This window comes from Triticum urartu, chromosome 5 (assembly GCF_003073215.2).
Source record: "Triticum urartu cultivar G1812 chromosome 5, Tu2.1, whole genome shotgun sequence".
NCBI classification, from domain to species: Eukaryota; Viridiplantae; Streptophyta; class Magnoliopsida; order Poales; family Poaceae; genus Triticum; species Triticum urartu.
The window spans coordinates 522,939,820-522,952,198 of record NC_053026.1 but is presented as its reverse complement, the minus strand read 5'-3'; the positions used below and the strand labels follow the sequence as shown (position 1 = coordinate 522,952,198).

Here is a 12,379-nt window from a genome sequence, read left to right as displayed (position 1 = left end):
AAAATGAAAAATAAAAATAAAACAGAAATTAGAAAGGAAAAGGAAATTAAAAACAAACATGAAAAAAATTAAAAAAGAAAAAGAAAAGAAAAGAGAAATAAAAAACAAAAAGAAGAAGGAAAGAGAAAACTGGTTCAAGGAAGTTTCTAGATAATCTCAAGTGCATGGATGCAAGTTATCATTGAAAAAAAAGGACAATTCCGAATTTGTTTTGTCTATGAATAAGGAAGCTATAGGTAATGCAACTATGAATGTCATGGAGTCCAAAATCGAAATAGGGAGTCTGTTGTACCAGCCTACTTGGGTTGGCCTAATACAAAACTTAATGAATGTAGGGTACGTGTTTGGTCGCTATGAGTGACCTACGTGCCAAATATGAGTCGTGATGGCTGTTTCCCCACATCAAACATTTTCGTTCGATGCGACGAACAGGAGCACGAACCATCACGCTAACTCAATATAAATACAAAAAAATCATGCTTCGTGAAATTTGTCATGGAAAAACTGTAGTAAAGAGACAAAAGTTTAAGTTTTGTCGTGCAGTTAATAAACATGATGGCAAATACAAACACATATTGCAAATAGATCTGGCAAGAAGCATGGGGAAATATTCTTGGAATTTTTCACCTAAATATACTCTCGTCCTAGTAAGCTAAGCATGCAGGACTCATAATGTGTAGTCAATATACAGACTGGATATATAGTAGAAAATAACATCATTTAAATATACTCTTGTAATCAATATAGCTCAAAATAATGATGAAAGTTGGATATAGTGAAGACTCTTCATATTTGCAAATCGACAAATTGTTCTGAACAGGGCGATATATTATATCATTTTATTGCTATTATTATAAAGTGGCAAAATTGTTTAGAATATACTCCCTGCATTCACAAATATAAGATGTTCTAACTTTTTTCTGAATTGGATGTATATATACATGTTTTGGAGTGTTCGTTCACACATTTCAGTCTGTATATAGTCCATATTAAAATATCAAAAGCATCTTATAGTTGGGAGTATTTTTTTAAACCATTCGAATGGTCATCTTTATATACTGTACGGAAAGACACTTCATAAATTACTCAATTTACTAGTAGACACAATGTAAGACACAATAAATGGGTGATGTTCTTACAACAATTGCAACACGCCACACACATTTTACTCACATATTATGAAGTTCATACGACAACTTCCACACACCACTTATTTCATAACATCATCACGCAGTTTACAAAGATTCACCCATATGATGTACCGATGTATGTGTCACGGCTCACACAAACAGACCACACAGGTGCACGTGTATCCTCTTCTAACGGGCTGCCGCATGTGTGTCTCCCTGCTCACCACCACGCACCCAGATGATGCTGAGCTTAGTAAGGAAATGGCACACGGCGACATCCCCCGGCTTGAGGTTGTGCAGCTCAAAGAACGGGTTCTTCGGGCTCCACCGCGACGTGTCAAGGTGGCACACGGCTAGAGCCTCCATCACCGCCGGCGCCATTGCGCCATCCACGCTCTCAAGGGTGACCGTGTACGCGGAGGTAGGGTTGGCGGTGTGGCAATAGTACACCGTGTATGGGTACGTCAGATCATGGCAGGTCACGATCTCCGGTGAGTCGGAGAGCTTACGCACCGCCGTCACGTTGTACATCCCGCGCAACGCTGGCGTGCCTTCGGCATCGACGGGCAGATTGGCAGCCGAGAACGCACGGACGTTATGCGTCCCATGAAGGGATGCTGCTAGCTCGGCAAGGGACTCGAGGGAGGTGGCGCAGCCTGCTTTTTGGCCGGGAAGCGTCCGCGGGTGGTCGCAGGTGTCCAGCGTCCATCGTATCTCTCTGGCCATCGCGAGCGACGCCGGTGCAAATATCGCCATGATGTCGGAGAGGCGCTCCTTGGAGAACGGGATGGATTTGGCAATGCCGTGGGGAAGAAGGGCCGGCAAGGAGGTTGTCAGTGGGATGGTTGGAGTTATCACAGAACCTGGCCGCAACATGTCGTGGAAGAAGAAAACGTCTGCCTGTTTTTTGTTCCCGTGCTCGTGAGAGTGAGCATGGTGACTCCCCTCTCCTTTTAGTACAACATGAAAATTAGAAGAAAAAAACATCTATGATAACTTGTATATAGTCATACAATTGATTGACATGTATATAGGAATATAAAAATAGTAAAATTTACCTTTTAAATGTGTCGCATGTCCTGTTGAAAATGTCTTTAGATCCTTTTCATGTCCTGACCCATATGACATGGTGGCTTTATATGGATCCTCTTCATGTTCTGACCCGTATGACATTGTAGCTTTATGTGGATCATCTTCATGTTCAGATCCATATGACACTGTAGCTTTATGTGGATCCTCTTCATTTTCCGATCCATATGATATTGTAGCTTTATGTGGATCATCTTCATGTTCAGATCCATATGACACTGTAGCTTTATGTGGATCCTCTTCATTTTCCGATCCATATGACATTGTAGCTTTATGTGGATCATCTTCATGTTCAGATCCATATGACACTGTAGCTTTATGTGGATCCTCTTCAATTTCCGATCCATATGACATTGTAGCTTTATGTGGATCCTCTTCATGTTCAGATCCATATGACATTGTAGCTTTATGTGGATCCTCTGCATCTCGGTTCAAGAATTTATTGTAATCACATTTGCCTTCGTCCAACCCATATGACATGGAGATTTCCTTCAACTTTCCTTCTTGTTCTTTCCCATATGAAACAGGTGCTCCCTTTAGACTCTTCCTGACTTCTACCCCATATGACACAGAGATTTCCTTTAGAACATCCTCGCCTTCTACCCCATAAGACAAAGATATTTCTTTCAACTCCTTTTCACCTTCTAACCCATATGCCCGTGAGACTTCTGTTTCATCCTTTTCACCTTTTGATCCATATGATATAGATATTTCCTTTATATTGTCTTGTTTCCTTGGCTTATATGTTGCAAAGATCTTCTTTAAGTTTGGGAGAACTTTGTTTAAGTATGTCTTGCCTTCTAACCCATATGACACTAATATTTCCTTTATATTTTCTCCCATGTTTGTTCTATGTGTCGCAAATATTTTGCCTGCTTCTTCTTCAACTTGTGATGAAATATGAACATGTTTATCCTCATGGGCAGGTTCCAACTTGAGTTTTTCATAGTATGATCCAATTTTCCGTGTTCCTTTGCCAGACTTGAGGTTATTTGCATTAATAATAATATCATCTGGAGAGGTGTGAACTGCATGCACATATGACAAACATGATGTATATAGACCTATCAGTAGGTTAATAGTGGTGAGGACAAGTTGCATAAAATCGACGAGACAATCACAAAATATATCGTATGCACATTATGCGAAATGCATACATTGTTCCTCATTCACTCATGTTTGCAGTATATGTGGCTTAATTTGGCGAAAAATAATTGTTGATATCCATGTCAAGCTAAGGGCTGGATCTGAGCATTTTTTTTCATTGAATCACCGGTATCAACTAAGCATTGCCTTTAATTGTATCTAGATAATAATTCCTTCAAAAAAATGTTGACATATACAAATATACTTATGAACAATTGCATGGGTCTAATTTACACACTCCGCTTTGAAACCATTTAAATTTAGAAGCATTTTTATGGTGCTCCCACTTTCCTCTTACAAAGTAAGAGTAGTATTTAATTCAATTATCACCCCCATCAATCAAAGGTAAGTTTGGCCGTGGGAGCTTTTGACGTAATTAATTTTTTGGCTGTGTATTGGGATGGAAATTTTGAACGATCATACCATTTGATTGATGACGCCCATATATATATACACTTTTGTACTCCATACGACATGTAACAGTTTAGAAGGGTCGTTTTCCGCATGCACAAGTACTATGTTTCTTGTCAAAAGAAGTTACTTTATTCTTCATGGTACATATATCATGAAAATAGTTCGTGTATATGCAATAGTTCATATGTTTTAAGTTAACATTTACTCTAGTGTCAAAAAACGTCTTATATGAGTATCATTCACTAGCACATATATACAAATGTTAGGTGGTGTTTGGTTCTCTAGTCCTAGGACTTTTTCGAGTCCCTAGGACTTTTTGAAAAAGACTCTCAAAGAGGTGCTTCTAAGGACTTTTAGCAAAAAGTTTCAAAAAAGTCCCACCATGTTTGGTTTGCTAGGGACTTTTTTTAGTCCCAACACAAAAAAGTCCCTGGAACCAAACACCCCCTTAGTGATGGATTGCAAACCAAGAGTTGTTATGAAAAGTGTGTAGGTATCAATGAGGGAAATGTGCGCCACCAATAATTGTCAAAACCACTTAAATGAGGTCACTATATATATCTCTCTCTCTCTCTCTCTCTATATATATATATATATATATATATATAGAGAGAGAGAGAGAGAGACCGTTTTGTTGGGCTAACAGCAGGTTGATGATAGCTGGAGGCATTGGAGTTCCAGGAAGCACTGCCTCCCAGTACGCCGCCGATGATACCTCCTCCAAGTTTGGCACCGCTGTCGTGGCCGCGTCGACGAAGCTCCCAAGCCACCCGCCTTCTCCGCCAGCGACCTGCGTGCATCACAACGAGCAGCATAATGATCGTAACACACACACACGCACGCACGCACGCGCGCGCGCACACACACACACATATCTGATTAGAGCATGATTTATGCACTCACCAATAAAAGCGAGATGAGCGGCAGAAGTAGATCCATGTTGTGTTGCTAGTGAGTACTGGTGGAGAAAACATGTTGAACGGGTTCCTATTTATAGTCCAGATGGGTGAGCTAGTTGCATAACAGTAATCATGTAGATGCTCGACAAGTGTCGGGTTGAATATTCAAGATTCATGAGCAGAACAATCTGGCCTAGCTATACAGATGACCCAAAGGCCAAAGTATGATGACACTGGACACTGACCACTCAGCCATTCACATAACACCTCGTAGTTAAGAAGTACACCATGCGATCCTCGTGTTTCTTTCTTTATTTACTGGATACTAGAGCTGTGTGGCGTGATCCGGGGGCAGTAACTGTCCCAAACTGCTGGTGAAAATCTTGACTAAACCAAACAAAATACACCTTGAAATTTCCGACCGGAGGGAGTGTGTTAGATTTCCGGTAGCTCAATCCAAGATTCATGAGCTGCAGTACAAGCATAGAAGAACTGGTTTTGTCCTTCTTTTCTTCCTTTTAGCCAAAGGGCCGACGCCCCCATGAGTGATGAGTGATGACCAAGGCGAAGTGACACCATGTCCATCATGCATGCTGATTTCATCATCAATTTGGTCTATTTTATTTTGTTCTTTAAAGAACTCTGGTTTTTCGGTGTCCTAATCTCAACACAATTTTTTGTTCAATTGTGCATCTATACCGCCCGTTGTTTGATGTAATGTTAGTCTGTAAACAACACACGCCATGTGGAACTCGCTTTAGTTATTTTAGTCTCAAATACGGAATATTGCAAACCCGGACCAGTTAGGATCTGAAACACGCTGCACCCTATCGTACGTGTAGGTACGTTGATCACGACTGAACTACTCCCTCCAACCCAAAATAAGTGTCGCACTTTCAAACTAAGTTTAGTTCGATCTTAATTCAAAATTGTGACACTTATTACGCCATACATGTAGTTTCTCTTTTTTCTGCTTTTACCTATTCTCTTTGTATACGCTCCTGTCTTGTAATCCTGGCCGATTGATGGCTTTGTTAATTCAAAGTCAGGCTAGATCCGAGCTCTTGTCGGACTCGACCGACACCTTTTCTCTAAAATAAAGTTCAAAATTGTGACTCTTATTATGCATCCAAGGGAGTAGTTAAAACAGGGCTAAGAACATCTTTAGCAGCTCCCTAATGAGGCTTGCATTGCTATAGACAGAACTAGATCAATATTCGAGTTTCGCTGCACGGCTAGCAAATCGTGAGGTGCTAAGTGTTTTCTTGAACTCCTCTAAGTTAAGGGGGCATGCTCCTTTTTGGCCCTGCAAAAAGAAAAGATGACATCTACTTCCGTTTACTCAGTTGTACGTCGATTTTAAAAGCAAGTCTAGAGTTTTAAAAACATTTATCTTTGTCATAACTGTACGACAAAAAAGGGTGTCGTTGTAACCAGGTGATTTGCATGACAAAATTATTCATCATAGAAGGCCACCGATAACCGCCCAAACCTTAGGCCGACGCATTCGCATGTCATGGCAGTGTCCTAGATACCATCATTTCACGATGCTTTATGGCATGTGCAATAGTGGCATATGGATACTGATGCCCATGGCAGTGACCGAGTTTTTCTTTCCAATGCAAACTATTACTGGTGGGCCTCATTAAGAAATCTTTATCTTTACCTAATATTAAAGGATGGAGGCTTTCATAGTTCTCTATAAGTCACCCCTTTATATCCGTTAATTTTATATTAAGTCACCCCTTTATATCCGTTAATTTTATGTTAAGTCACCCCTTTATATCCGTTAATTTTATGTAAGCATAAAGATCGACGGTTGAGACGTTACCTAGGAAAAACACCACGCCCCAATCCCTTCATTCTTCCCAATTATATTTCCTCACGGAGTCCACGACCGCCGTCGCTCATGGGATCCCAGTACCGCACGTCGGACGAAGCGCGTGTGAGGTTTGGATCCAAATTCTTCACTGTGTAGGATTCCCTTCTTTAATCTCAATGTCACTCCTTCGGCTATTTGAGGTGAAGAGGAGGTCACGTCGAGTCAGGTCGATGGCGGTTGATATCTCCGTGCGGGTTGTAGTACATACCTATGTGCGTTGGTGCGGCCGACGAGCGGAAGTCTGTGACGGTGGGGCTGACGAGCGGGAGTCTATGATGGTGAGGCGTGGCGGAGGTGGGTCGGTGCGGCCGGGCTGGATCGTCCTGGTCAAGCAGGTCGCCGCCCCCAGGCTACCCACCGGACTTCAATTCCCTACCGTTGTGAAGCTCTAGATGGAGCTCCACTTGGACCAGTCTATCCATGCGCTACTGATACGTCCATTCTGCATCATACTTTTATATCGATATTTATTGCATTATGGGCTGTTATTACACATTATGTCACAATACTTATGACAATTCTCTCTTATTTTACAAGGTTTAGATGAAGAGGGAGAATGCCGACGCTGGAATTCTGAGCTGGAAAATGAGAAAATATTAGAGACCTATTCTACACAACTCCAAAAGTCCTGAAACTCCACGAAAGTCAGTTTTAGAATATATATAAAATATTGGGCAAAGAAAGTACCAGAGGGGGGCCACCCACCATCCACGACGGTGGGGGGCGCGCCCTACCCCCTAGGCGCGTCCCCCCTGCCTCGTGGGCCCCCTGGTAGGCCTCTGGTGCCTATCTTTGGCTATATGAAGTCTTTCGCCCTAGAAAAAATCATAAGCAAGCTCTCGGGACGAAACTCCGCCACCACGAGGCGGAACCTTGGCGGAACCAATCTAGGGCTCCGGCGAAGCTGTTCTACCGGGGAAACATCCCTCCGGGGGGATCATCATCATCGTCATCACCGTTGATCCTCTCAACGGGAGGGGGTCAATCTCCATCAACATATTCACCAGCACCATCTCATCTCAAACCCTAGTTCATCTCTTGTATCCAATCTTTGTCCCAAAATCTCAGATTGGTACCTGTGGGTTGCTAGTAGTGTTGATTACTCCTTGTAGTTAATGCTAGTTGGTTTACTTGGTGGAAGATCATATGTTCAGATCCTTTATGCATATTAATACCCCTCTGATTATGAACATGAATATGAGTTGTGAGTAGTTATGTTTGTTCCTGAGGACATGGGAGAAGTCTTGCTATAAATAGTCATGTGAATTTGGTATTCGTTTAATATTTTGATGAGATGTATGTTGTCTCTCCTCTAGTGGTGTCATGTGAACGTCGACTACATGACACTTCACCATTGTTTGGTCTTAGGGGAAGGCATTGGGAAGTAATAAGTAGATGATGAGTTGCTAGAGTGACAGACACTAGTAGAAAAAGGGTCAAATGTGAAGCACATTAGTGCCGGTTTGGTTTTGAGCCGGCACTAATGTGTGCATTAGTGCCGGTTCCAACAGCTAGCCGGCCGCTCTCATTAGTACTGATTCGTGGCGAACCTTTAGCACCGGTTCATGCCACGAACCGATACTAAAGTGAGTGGTGGAAGGATGTTGTCAGTCCGGGGCCCCTCCAGCACCTTTAGTACCGGGTCGTAACACGAACCGGTACTAAAGGTCGTCCTACATACACCCTTCGTCCACCCGAGCTCGCTCTGTTCTTCTCCTTTCCCCTCTCCTCTCTGTTCTTCCCCTCTTCCTCTCAAGCTCATCACACATTTTGCCCAAAAATTGTCAAGATTTGAAGGCCCCCATCCATTCAAATGATCACAAAGGTTAGCAACTTTGTCCTTTCATCTCTCATTGCTAGATTAGCTCTTGCAATGCTTTATATACTGATTTATTTGTGAGTTTAGTAATTTGGGAGGAATTATATATATGTGCTAGTATTTGATTTATATGCAATTTGAGGTCAAAAATAACACTTAGTTTGCATATGTAGATGTGGTTTACTTAGTGCCTTCTAAATCTCCGTCGTAACCACTGTCGATCGCCCGCACCGTCCCGTCGCCAGCACCACCTTGTGGTGAGCCTCTTGTTCATGAATGTTTTATATAAAAAATTGATGTTTGTGTGATTTGGATATATAGTTACTCGTATAATTATCTTACCCGTACGTTGTTTGTTATACATAGTGCCATGGTTTTGATATCCGTCCCCGTCGGCCCTCGTCCGGGTTATGATTCGGATGTGGTATATTATCTTTTAAAACTATTTGTTGCATTTCATGTTTTTGACAAATTATGCCCATCAAGCTGACATAGATATTTGTATGTAGGAGGTATGTGAACCGGAAATTCCAACCGACCCTATTGTCGAGAGGTTAAATTTAGTTGAAAGAGAAAACGAGGATTTGAAAGAAAAATTGAAAAGAATTGAGGGGGAGAAGATGGAATTGGAGTTGCATGTTGCCGATGTCGTCAATGATCACAAGATTAAGATGGAGAAAATGCGCTTGAAGATTAGAAAGATTAGAAAATATGGCATTCATAGTGAGGCTTGGTATCATTATGTTGTTGGATCAATTGTTACCTTAGTTGCGATCTTGATCACATTTGTTGTTGCATTTAAATTATTTAGCTAGAGAGTTGTTTGTTTGTTGCATTTAAGTGTTGTATGAACTTTATGTATGAACTTGTATTAATTTGGTCTTTTCGGTGTTGTGTAATGAAGATGAGCCGACAATGGATGTACGATGACCGATTCTCTCCCGAGTTCATTAATGGCGTGCAAACTTTTCTGCTTGCGGCTGAGGCAAACAAGCGGGCGGATGGTTTTATGCCTTGTCCATGTGTTGGTTGTAAGAATGATAACAATTACTCTAAGTCAAGAACCATTCACGTCCACCTGTTTCAGTCCGGTTTCATGCCCCACTATAATGTTTGTACCAAGCACGGAGAAAGAGGGGTTATGATGGAAGACAATGAAGAAGAAGAGGACGACGACAGCTATCCTGGCCATGATGGGTTCCCTGAATACGATGATACAACAATAGAGGAAGAAGCTGAGCCGGTAATGCGGGAAGAAGCTGAAGAAGAGGCATCAGATGAGCCCGCTGATGATCTAGGTCGGGCCATTGCTGATGCAAAGAGAAACTGCGCAAGTGATTTGGAGAAGAAGAAGTTGCAGCGCATGTTAGAGGATCACAAGAAATTATTGTACCCGAATTGCGAACCTGACAAGAAAAAGTTGGGCACCATACTGGAATTGCTGCAATGGAAGGCAGAGAATGGTGTATCTGACAAGGGATTTGGAAAGTTGCTGGTAATGATAAAGAATATGCTTCCAAAGGACAACGAATTGCCCGAGAGTACGTACGAAGCAAAGAAGGTTGTCTGCCCTCTAGGGTTAGAGGTGCAGAAGATACATGCATGCCCTAATGACTGCATCCTCTACCGCGGTGAGTACGAGGATTTGAATGCAGACATGTTTAGCATGAAGTGAAGTGTTAGCTCATATAAAATGTGAATAGATACATCCGTATGTAGACAAATTTAAGACAAAAATTTTAGAACGGCGAGAGTAAATTGGTTGTCTATATATGATGCTGATGCTGGTTGCGATATACACAGCCAGGATGATCTGTTCAAGTGTTGATGCAGACATGTTCACTGTTAGCTATTGTTGTCAGCTACAGTACTTTGATTTCTTTAAGTATCAGCAACATTTTGTTTTTTGGAGAACGTTGAGAATGAGCAACACGGATGACACCGTACGACAGAAAATATCTGGTGATGGGCTCATGGATGACACTGTACTGGAGTGGAAGATGAGCCACACAAATTTCGCTGTCGTACAGTATGAGGTTCCCACTGTACGTACTAGTGCTCTTACCTCGACGTCGCCGGCACCCTGCTGCTGCACGGTGAGCCGCCACTGGCCGCGGCCATCCCCGAACGCCGACCCATCGCCGGCCCACCGGTCCCACGCCCGGACCTCGTCCTCGCCGACGCCGGCGTACTCCATGCCTGTCACGCGGCATCCGAACCGGACGCGCTCCAGCACGCCGAACCGCTCCGCGTAGGAGCGCAGGTACGCCGCGGCCTGGGCGTGGTCCGGGAACACCTCGGCGACCTCCGGCGGCCAGGGGAAGTCGGAGAACTCGTAGAGCGTGCGCGGCGTCTGCAGGCGCGTGGACGCCAGCGCGCGCGCCCACACGCCGCCGATGGCGCCCGAGGACTCGAAGACGACCGGCTGGAGGCCGCGCTCCAGCGCGTGCTTGCACGCCGCCAGGCCGCTCGCGCCGGCGCCGACGATGGCCACCCTCTTCTGCGCCTTCTCCATGATGGGATGGGCTGCGTGTCGACTGGCTGGCTGGCGTGTGATATGGTATGGGCTGCTTGTGGAGTGGGGGAGGTGATGTAGAGGAGAGCGTGGGTGGGTTCAGCTGAATTTGGACTTTGCAGGTCGCATGCTTTGGGCGTGTATGCATGCCACTCGAGTGAGCTAATGCTTAGGTGTGACGCGGCATCACGCAAATGGGTGTGGTTGGCTTTTCTACAACTGTCAGTTAGCATTTGTTCTGAGTGGTGAGATGTGCAAGAAACTACTGGAGAGTGCTAGGTAGGAGTAGTGGTCAAAGCAGGTCTTCCTTTCGTTTTGCGCTACTAATTTTCGTGCAGATTCCGGAAAAAAGGCCTTCAATTCTACCTTAGCTCATCATATCTCCTCGTCAAGAAGATGCAGGAGCCATGGTCGCCGATCAGGAAAAATATGCATCGTCCATAGAAAAAAAGCCTCGATCGACACGTGGTGAATCAAGCTTCCTTTTTCTTTGTGGATGATTACTCAACTCATAGTATTCACGCAATCAGCAAAAGCTAGCTCAATGGCAACATCCACCCAGAACCAATCCAGATCATGGTTCTGCCTTCTAATTTGGCAAAACTAGGTAAGCGATTGCTGACTTTGTTTTGAGGGCGGATTACATGAGTAATACAAGAATCATGAAGATATCGCTTGGATCAGTTTGACTGCAATGGTAGAATCCAGCTCAACCATGATAGAATCGAGCTTCCAACGTGCCAGCGGTTTCAGGGCATGGACAATACGACTAAATATCTCTGTCCCAAAATATAAACGTTTTGGTAGGCCGTCTTATATTTTGGTATAATATATGTGTTGCTAGTGAAATACCAAACAAAATATATCCGAAAAGATGGGTCCGACTATGTCACTTCTAGATGTGAGATAATACTCACTATCTCACATCTAACTATGACATCATCCCACATCAGCAGATAAATGAAGCCCTACCATTGTATTGTTTTGTTTTGTTGCTATTTTTTTGTTTGTCGCCCATGACACCCAGCCCAGAACGACGGGAGCTTCTCCGCCTGGCGTGGCCTAGTGTCAAACTGACAACGAGCAATCGCGTGCAAAAATCCCCATAAAAGAAGTAGCGCGTAGTTTAAAGAACTAATGGCAGCGCGTAACTCAACATTACTGGAAAATTGTAAACAATTTTTCAAGTTTCAAACACTTTTTCAAAATTATTATTTTTTGTTAAATCCAAGCAGTTTTAAAATTTTCTAAACATTTACTAAAGCTGTGAAGAATTTTTAAATATTCGCAAACATTTTTTGAATTTGTAAAAAACAAAACATGAAAATACGAACATGTTTTGAAATTTGAAGCAATGTTGGAAAACAAGAACATTTTCTAAAATGCAAACTTTTTTTGAATTAGTGAACACAATTCTTTCAAAACACGAACATTTTCAAAAACTCCAAAACAATTTTTTAATTGGTGAAGAAACTAGCCTTATAT

General features: G+C 42.9%; 2 protein-coding genes across 2 annotated transcripts; both read right to left on the bottom strand.

The window, feature by feature from the left end:
* Positions 1-1,090: 1,090 nt before the first annotated feature.
* Positions 1,091-4,735, bottom strand: LOC125556554 (polygalacturonase non-catalytic subunit AroGP3-like). Its single transcript, XM_048719265.1, has 4 exons — positions 4,683-4,735; positions 4,407-4,569; positions 2,189-3,247; positions 1,091-2,080 (listed from the first exon to the last, which is right to left on the bottom strand). Exons 1-4 carry the CDS (start codon positions 4,716-4,718, stop codon positions 1,320-1,322), a joined length of 2,019 nt encoding a protein of 672 aa, XP_048575222.1. The 5' UTR covers positions 4,719-4,735; the 3' UTR covers positions 1,091-1,319.
* Positions 4,736-10,044: 5,309 nt separating this feature from the next.
* Positions 10,045-11,053, bottom strand: LOC125556553 (probable flavin-containing monooxygenase 1). The gene has a single exon (XM_048719264.1). The coding sequence runs from the start codon at positions 10,892-10,894 to the stop codon at positions 10,268-10,270; it is 627 nt and encodes a 208-aa protein (XP_048575221.1). The 5' UTR covers positions 10,895-11,053; the 3' UTR covers positions 10,045-10,267.
* Positions 11,054-12,379: the final 1,326 nt, after the last annotated feature.

Coding starts and splice junctions, on each gene's coding strand:
- LOC125556553 (XM_048719264.1), bottom strand. CDS start 10,894: ATGGAGAAGGCGCAGAAGAGGGTGGCCATCGTCGGCGCCGGCGCGAGC.
- LOC125556554 (XM_048719265.1), bottom strand. CDS start 4,718: ATGGATCTACTTCTGCCGCTCATCTCGCTTTTATTG. Junction 4,570..4,682: donor CGCTCATCTCGCTTTTATTG/GTGAGTGCATAA, acceptor TGATGCACGCAG/GTCGCTGGCGGAGAAGGCGG. Junction 2,081..2,188: donor ACATGCGACACATTTAAAAG/GTAAATTTTACT, acceptor TTGTACTAAAAG/GAGAGGGGAGTCACCATGCT.